The sequence below is a fragment of the Rhododendron vialii genome, chromosome 5a (assembly GCF_030253575.1).
Source record: "Rhododendron vialii isolate Sample 1 chromosome 5a, ASM3025357v1".
Taxonomy (NCBI): Eukaryota; Viridiplantae; Streptophyta; class Magnoliopsida; order Ericales; family Ericaceae; genus Rhododendron; species Rhododendron vialii.
The window spans coordinates 231077-240198 of NC_080561.1; the positions used below are offsets into that span (position 1 = coordinate 231077).

A 9122-nucleotide genomic window follows, 5' to 3' on the forward strand; every position below is an offset into this window, starting at 1 on the left:
TCCATACCCACCAAGAACTAAAACCCTTCTCAGATGATAGGGAGGGAATTGTGCATTGACTTCCAGAAGCAATTGTTCTCAGTCAGGAGATTAAGGTCCTGTGAGTTTACTGGTCCACAGAGGAGTGAACTTTCAAACTCAAAATAAGTTGGTTGAGAATTGAGATTTTGAATTTGCAATTCTCCAAGCGAGCAAGGCAATACAAAACAACCATTGGTATTGGTGTGCATGCAACACCTTGGTACAACTGATGCCATCTTCTATAGAAGTCAAAGTACATATATATACAGAAACCTACCTATGTGTACGTTTATCTTCTACTCTAGTTGTAGAAACCTGCCATAAAACGAAAGCAGCACAAATATGCAGAAAAAAATTCAAGGGTACGGGGCATTGAAAGAATCAGAATAATAAACCAATTTCAGTTGTGCTGGCAATTAATAATAAACCAATTTCAGTTGTGTAAGGTAATTTCCAGCATCACTTGAGCGGAGAGAGAAGTCCTAAAGAAAACAGAATATATACATTCTAAAACAAATGTCACTGCGTCTATATACAAGTAGAGGTATAGAATTCCCACTGAGTGAATTGATGGAGGAATGACAGATTTAGGTACATACACTGAATTGTCCTCTGAAAGCCACATGTTTTGAACCCCTTGAACCGTGCAATGTACAAATACGTAACAATGGGAATTACGTCATGATCCAACCAGATATCATTTCAGCGTGAACTGACGTCTAACACTTAAGTTTGGAGAAAAGGTCTCGAAGACAAGCATACAAGGGCTCAGCAGCCTTCGGCCTGTCCACTGTCCCAAGAAGAATATCAGCTGTGGTTAGATAAGGATCACCGTAGAAACGCAGGTTGGTGTCCATTCTTGTTGCAACGATGTTCCCTTCCAATGAAACTCCCACAAAAGCACCTGCAGAATTATTAATAACATAAAAGGTCATAATCCAAAAATTGTCTTTGTTAAAGCTTCCGACTCAACACCAATTGGCAATGAGTGGAGAGGTCACCCAGGCTCATTTTTGGTGGAGATAATTAACTGATGTGGGACAAACTCCAACACTCCCCCACACGTGTGACCCCCAACTCGCACGTGGAGAGAATAAACAAACAATTCATAACATGTGGATCAAAACAAACAACGGTGCACTTATGGCACAAACAAGGGGGAATAAATTCTCCAAAACCCTAGCTCTAATACCATGTTAAAGCATCCAACTCAATACCAATTGGCAATGAGTGGAGAAGCCACCCATGCATTCACAAATGCATTCTAATAGAAAGAATCATAATCATTAAAAACTACTATTTCTGTAGTATGGAATATAAACAATCAACATTAACTGAAAGCTAATAAAACTGATGCAAACAAAACCCCACGGCCCCCGCACACTTGGGCAGTGCAAATGCAAGGGTCTAACTGGAGTAACAGAAAGAAAAACGCAACAATACACAATACCAATGACACAGTCAAACAAGGTCTAAACAACAGTTCCTATTGACGAAAATAATATGCTCTCTGCATTTTTACAAGGCAAATAAGCCATTCCATCTATGGGATAGCCGAAGTATAAAACTAGCATAAAAATGTTTTGCAGACTTGCAGTTGCCTCTATCTAACCGAATACAAACGCCGATTAGGAGCGCCCAAATCGAGGCACCCAATTATCAGGGACACAAAAGATAACCCAAATGATTCATCAAACAGCAATTCCACAGTATGGCAGAAAATAGCAATCCAAGATACAATACCTTTGCTACAACTGTAAGTATAACACATGCCAGAACCTCTATCTCCAGCCCGTAAATCTGCTTCCAGAACTCTTCCCACAGGTCCAGCTGCAGCACTACAACCAGCCCCAATAGAAAAATGCATGCGACTACAAAATGTTTTTACAGCCCTAGAATCATGGAGCACAATTATGAAGTCCATCATCTCCCCACCAACCTACAAATGAAGACGTTGAGAAAAAGAACAATTGTCACAACCATACGGAATTCAAACCAAATACTATCTGGTAGCGCATTTATCTCTAAAGAAGTGATCAAACGAATTGACATTGGAGCCCGTTATAGCATGTGTCATGAGTGTCAATGCCTCCAAAATCTGACTAATGACAAAACCAATAACTGTGACAAATTTCTATTGATCTGTAGGAAAGAAATGGAATACCAGCACTAAACAATAGCTCTACCAATCAAGTTGATGTAAGAGATATATGCATCCACACATTCTGAGACCACCCATCTAGAAGTATACTGGGACTCTTTAACGAAGCCCGGGCGTCACATATTCTTTACGCATATAATTTTATATAACTTCACGAGTAATGGACCAGATACATGCATATGATCCAAGAAAAGTACAAAGCAAGAGAACTTGTAGCAGTTATGGGATATTAAGCTGTTAAGTGTTAAGCGCGAGAGCATGGGCTCAAAAAATGAGATCAGCCACACTGTACATGTTATACCAAAGCTGTGTTGAGTCTATGCCTTTGAGCCCCAGGATATTGGTGACACTCGGGAATAGCCTTTGAATCCATATTGGAGAAAAAGATTATACAGGATTTGTGCATGCAATATAGCGTATGAACGTGAAACAAGAGCCTTTAAGAAAGGGTGAGGATTTGGCTCAGGATTGCCAATTGTTTCTTCTTATTTCCAGAGTTCCTCTATTTTGAAAGTTATCACTTAGTAGGTTTCTATACCTAGGGTCTATCCAAGCAAGAAGTGTGAAGAAAACAATGGTTTAGCCTAGTTGAATAGATTATTCAATTGTCTAGTGATGAACAAGAAAATCACTGAGTCTAGTAAATGAAATTTATGACTTCCATATAAGAAATCGAACTAAGCTAATAGTAATTGAACTGACTGTTGGGTGAAGGACAGCTAGCAAAGAACGAAACATAAAACAACTATTTTCCACTTCCAGCCCCAAACCAAATGATAGTAACGTGAAGACTTGCATGAAGAGGAACATCACATACATTAGCACTTAACAAAGGCTAGCTACTTCAGACAGACTGCATAAATGAGGAGTTACAATGAACACTCAATGTGTGCTCTGTAACCAGAACTTAGAGATTCATTTTCACCTGTTTATTAGTGTCCTTTCTCTGCAGGCTACAGCTATATGGAAGAGTTCTTCTTAAGAATCAAATTAGAAGAGGGCCTATACAGTTTGATCAAGAGTTGAATTGGGCATGCCAGCCATAAAAGGAAAAGGGTCTAGGAATGGCCTTTGCAAACTTCAGCTGCATCTATATACATCATTTGGAGGGAAAGGAACATGAGGATCTTCCAAAGAAACCCGTGGATGTTGGTGTTTGTGACAAGAGCACTGTTCTATATGAGATCAGAACCAACATGAGTAGCTGGAGTTGGACATTTTAAAGTTTACTAATTAGAATAGGAAGCTCGGCGAAGAATGACTGCTTTCTCCAAAGGTGTTGTCACTACTTGCTAATGGATTAATTTACCACAAAATATATATATATATATATACACACACACACACACACACTTAGGATCCAATGAGGGATCCCGCACGGCCTTACCGTGTGGGACTCCCCTTTCCTGATCAAATTGCGACGATCCGAGCCGCTCAAAGTGTGCAGAACGTGATTTTAAGGGTACCCGCGAGAAATCAGCAAAAAAAATGATCGGGAAGGGCTTGATCCGAGCAGTTTTTTACTGAACCTTTCAATAAAAAACTGTTCAGATCAAGCCCTTCCCGATCATTTTTTTTGCTGATTTCTTGCGGGTACCCTTAAAATCACATTCTGATCACTTTGAGCGGCTCGGATCGTCGCAATTCGATCGGTAAAGGGGAGTCCCGCACGGTAAGGCCGTGCAGGATCCCTTAGGAGATCCGGACTGTATATATATATTTCTTTTGGAAAGAAAAAAACGGCGGCATCCGAAATATTTACATTTGGCTCCAACAAACAAAGGGTCTCAATTGATATAATGAAGACACTAAAACAGCAGACATGATGAAACATACTTGGTGTGAGAACACACAAAGTAAACAAAAACTCAAAGCCTATAAGGTTACATATCTAGACGCTAACTAAAAAAATCATAAATATCTGTAGTTACTTGCACTTGCATCCTCGATAAAACGTGTTAAATTGCACGTTTCTCATCTATACATTTTCTTTCTTCAACTGTCTTTCTTTTGTTTTTATATAGAAAATAGAAAAGACATTGTTCGCATTCGCAAAGAAAAAATGACACAAAAATTAACATCAACAAAAATCAGATTGACACAGAATAATCAATCGTTTTAACTGATGCTAAGCTCACCTGAGCACCCCATCCTAAACCGACAGAAACTATAGCAGATGGGGCAGACCATGATCCATCTGACCTCCGCGCAACAACCAGACCAGAGCCCAGTTTGTAGGCAACTACCATTCCTGCTTTAGCAACTGTTAAAATAGCCAAACCTTTTGCTCCTTTTAGAACTGTAGGGGGTATGGATCTCTCAGGGTTCAATCTCGCAACCTGTTCATTTCAAAAACAGTTTCCAAATAAAAAGATGAAATACTCATAAATTTAACTTGACCTGGGTTGGGTGAAATGCTGGCTGTTGAAAGATATCAACTAACCTCACCCGGAAATCATTAAATAGAAGGGTAATTGCCTGTCTATTTCACCGACTACTAAATTAGAACTGCCATTTGTAGCAAGTCAAAGGTCAGGTACTCGTGTGTGTGTGTGTGTGTGAGAGAGAGAGAGAGAGAGAGAGAGAGAGAGAGAGAGAGAGAGAGAGAACTTTGACGCAGAGATAGGTGGGTAACGAACAAAAGCAGTCATGTGTAGGAAGAGTGTAAACAGCACCTGACAGTAACTCCTCAAGGTATTACAAGATTTATATATTTCATGTTCCATGGACAGACCCACTGGTAGGTTCAGCCAACATCTGGCGCTGGTCCAATCCATCACATCATGCTTTGCAACCTGCACAGCATTGCTGATGGTGTTGATGAGTACACCTTGTAAAGGATCAAGCCTATCGTAGCAGGTGTCACAAACCCTCTGTGGATTCCTCTCTCGGAACTTAACAGGTAACAAGCACCTCCCTTTTGAGCATATCCGACAAAATATCCCTCCACAAAATCGACAATGATGTCTGCCGCGAGTAAAGGCAGTGAAAGGAGCAGTGCACTGCATGCAAACTGTAGTAGAACTGTCTGGAAGCCACTCAGGGGGTTCAGCTTCCAACACATCTTTGTAAGCACTATAGTTAATCCCATTCGGCTCAAGAAGGGGTGGAGCACTCGGTATATACACTGAAGAATGCAAGAAAGTTTCTCCATTCTTGGCTGAGCCAAGAAATGAAACATTTGAACTGGCGAATTGCTGAACTGCATCAAGACCTGAATCTTTATTACGGCCAGTCACAATTGCAACAATTCCGGTCAAGACATTTTTCAAGTTCACTTCCGGAGGCATATTTTGTTTCCCAGAATAACTATAATGATCTTCACCAGAATCGTATCCTCCCTCAAGAAATTCTTCAGATTCAAGGGGGTATTGGTGAGGATATTCTTGTCCCAAAGACCTTGAGCCTGAGGAACAAGTACTCTTGTCCTCCGGCAAAACCCAACCAGAATCACCATAGTCATCAATATAGTGGAAGTTGGTGTTCTCCTTTTCTACTTTAGACAGTGAGGAATATGAAACCCTTCCTTCAGATTTTTCCATATATTATGGTGTACGCATCCACTGTCTAAAATCAACCAGAAATTCCCTGCATTGTCAAAACAGATAAAAAAAATTGAACCAAGGAAAAAGGTCCTTTGACTTGAAAGGAAAGGCCGAAAATATTTGCCCAGTCAAATAACATCACGTATGTAATGTGTCTTTTTATATTTGATGGCCAAAAGGGGATCTCTTCATATAGAAGCAAGTTTCAGTAATACATATGTATACTCCCCGTCCCCATTTTGTCCTTTGTTGGTAGTTGTGCCATTTTACTGGATTAACAAATAATGTATTTTCATGAGAAAAATCAAGATTTTTCAACCAATTAAATGGGCCCAATTTGCAAACATAGGCAAATTCATCTGAGAACCTAACGATTAGCAAACATAGGGAAATTTTGAGATGTTCAGAGTAGTGAAAATAGACAAATAAATGGGGAAGGAGAGCATACATGTATCGTGTTTGTACAGACAGGTGGGATTTCTACTTATTTTCCTAAGCTGCAGAGGTATACACACAAACATAACATACAAACTACTTTTTTGCAGCTTAAACGTCACTGAGATTTAATACGACAATCGGAACCCAGTTCTATATTAATTATCCAACTTCCTTAGAAGGATTGAACACGAGCCAGCAAACATGACTGATACGGAGCACCTTAATAAAATTATTATTGGAAAACATAATGTAACAGAATACGAAACAAAAATGCCAAATTGAATTGAGTGGATGTGCCTCCATAAACAATTATCTAAATTGAATCCCAAATTAATTAGCCACTCTCATCTCAGCAACTAATCTCAGCAACTAACTGTGTATTTTAGGGTTACAGGCCACAAAAATTGGAGGCGTAATCAGCACGATTTAAGACGAAAATAAAAGCTTTGGCCTTGGAATTGGAATTGGAATTGGGGTAGTTACTTTCCTTCAAAAGGTTGTTATCTCCAATCGAACACAAATCATACGAAAAGAACACCAAAATCAATCCAAGCAAGGAATTGGAGAAAAAAGTTGCCGGCATAGAGATTAGTCGCGATAATCTTACCTTGTTTTTTGCACGCCGTTTGTATATGCTCAACCTTCGATCTTCTTGGTGGCGATGAAGAAGAAAGACGACCCTTCGTTGAACACCTTCGATCGATGTCTTTTTTTCGTTTCGTTATAGATAGAGATAGAGATAGAGATAGCTGGTTGTGTTTCGGATGATACGAGACCGAACCTCCGTCTCCGCCCGACGTTGGCTAAGAAAGGAAGGAACGTATAAATACATGAGAATAACTTGAATAAGTTACTATTTCACAGCTCAATTTCGGCCTTCAAAATAAATTATCTATTAATCGTAATAGATTGTTTTTAATTTGAATTGTCCAAAACACTTTTAGACGGTTGAGATTGAGCAGAGATCGAGCATACACACATTCCATTCAAATCACACATCATAAAAACATCAATAATTTTAAACTAAAAAGACAAACTCCACTTGCATATTCTTGAGTCGAACTGACGATGGTTGGATGTTGTGTCTATTTATATCATAGTTAACAATCGGGAAAACCCAAGCGATGGGAGCCCAACAATGAGAGAGAAACACAAGGCAGTAAATAAGTTTTAGGAAAGATTATAAACACATGTGGACTTTAATATAAATACACGGTAATTTATGAGTAATAACAACCGAAGAAAAAAGTTTGAATACAAAAAGATGAGAATAGATCAAGGCCTCGGTGGGTGTTTGGTAGAGATTTTGGAACCGAATTTTGATAACCAAAGTGTTTGGCACATACTTTGATAATGCATTGTGCCATAACTCATTACTAGCATCAACCCGTGGTATGAACGCAATTGAAACGAAAATTTAAAATAAATATTATCAAGAACAAACTTTCTTATCGCAACAAACGTAAACCAAGATAAATAAGAAAATAGATTGATCCATATCTAGTAGGGTTTTTTAAATTAATTCTATGTTATCTTATTGTTTAGACGAATTGAATTTTAGAACAATTCAAAAGTAATCGAGATAAATAAGAATTAAATTAATTCTAAGTTATGATCAAATGTTCACCTACAAAGCAATAATCTGATTATCATTTCGAAACACTCCAATCACGTTCGGTTTATTCCCTTCATATTCTCCCCATAAACTGATTTTTCCGAATGAATCCATAGAAACCCGATCAGTTAATTTTGTTCCAAAAACACACCTATTTGCCCCTTCCCAAATAAATGAGTAGTTGAATGATATTCACACAACAATTCAAACACAACATCAAACACAACCTCTTATATACTTATGGGCTTCACACACACTACTATGTATAAATCGTCCCACATGTATGTGAAAGATTGTGTAAATTATTGTATTTGAATAATTGAATCGTTGTGTGAGTAGCATTGTTGTTTCCTCTCCTATCCTCTCTCGTCTTGACCAATGGGGTTTTGGAAGCAGTTTCAAATGCTCGTTACAAGAAAATATGCTTAAATCCAAAAAATGAACATAGTTATATATTCATAATATATTCCAACACATTCACAAAAGTTCACTTTCACAGTTTTCAATTATGAGTTTTCTCATAACCAATAATCTACAAGCTACAATCCAACATCTATAATTCACCAAAACAATATTGTCAAACAAATCTTAGTATCAATTTTTAATGGATGAATAACATTTAAGGACGGATGAGGCCTGAATTATGAGAACAGACTTAGAAAAAAATTATTATAGGAGTAAATATGTTCAATTGTAATCGGTATTTTACAGATTTGGTCCCACAAAATACTTTAAAAAATGAATATTCCACATATCCCTTTAAATTTTCCAACTTTATCTGTTACTATTGTTGAACTTGAATCCTACTATTTAGGGATTCTTGCTCTGGGCCTCTGGCCTGACAATATTATCTCAATTTCTTTCAGTCAACTAGCTAGACTGAATGAAAGAAGCACCAATGGCTAGAAATGAGCCGTTCATTTTTTAGATGGCGCTAAATCAGGCAGACAGGCGAAGCACTAAATTTGGTGGTAGAGACTTTTCGCTTGTATCTTCTACTACGATTATCTTCAGAGAAGTATCTTCTACTGGGATCCATAATAGGAGAAGTTTTTGGGTGTCGGATGGGTACCACATACGTGGTATCCGTTGACGATCTCAGTCGTCCAAATATTTTTAGATAGTCCAGATTTTAGAAAGAAAAAAAGAGGAGAGAGAGTGATGGGGTGAGAAGAGATATAGTGAATAAATCTGAATCGTATAAAACACGTTTGGACGGTTGGAATTGCAGAATGGGTATCGCCATGTGGTACCCACTCGGCATCCAAAAATTTATCCCAGAATAGGGACGAACATGGTCAATCATTAAATTAAAACGAGAAACACGTTTCGCTTCATTGAT

At 38.3% G+C, this 9122-nt stretch overlaps 1 protein-coding gene across 1 annotated transcript; it reads right to left on the minus strand.

The window, feature by feature from the left end:
• Nucleotides 1-408: 408 nt before the first annotated feature.
• LOC131326872 (uncharacterized) lies at nt 409-6987 on the minus strand. The gene is made up of 5 exons (XM_058359781.1): nt 6773-6987; nt 4858-5770; nt 4321-4521; nt 1765-1960; nt 409-925 (listed from the first exon to the last, which is right to left on the minus strand). The coding sequence occupies exons 2-5, from the start codon at nt 5722-5724 to the stop codon at nt 741-743; spliced, it is 1449 nt and encodes a 482-aa protein (XP_058215764.1). The 5' UTR covers nt 5725-5770; nt 6773-6987; the 3' UTR covers nt 409-740.
• Between the last annotated feature and the right edge of the window lie 2135 nt (nt 6988-9122).

Coding starts and splice junctions, on each gene's coding strand:
- LOC131326872 (XM_058359781.1), bottom strand. CDS start 5,724: ATGGAAAAATCTGAAGGAAGGGTTTCATATTCCTCACTGTCTAAAGTA. Junction 4,522..4,857: donor CCTTGAGGAGTTACTGTCAG/GTGCTGTTTACA, acceptor TGAAATGAACAG/GTTGCGAGATTGAACCCTGA. Junction 926..1,764: donor TACTTACAGTTGTAGCAAAG/GTATTGTATCTT, acceptor ATAATTCTGCAG/GTGCTTTTGTGGGAGTTTCA.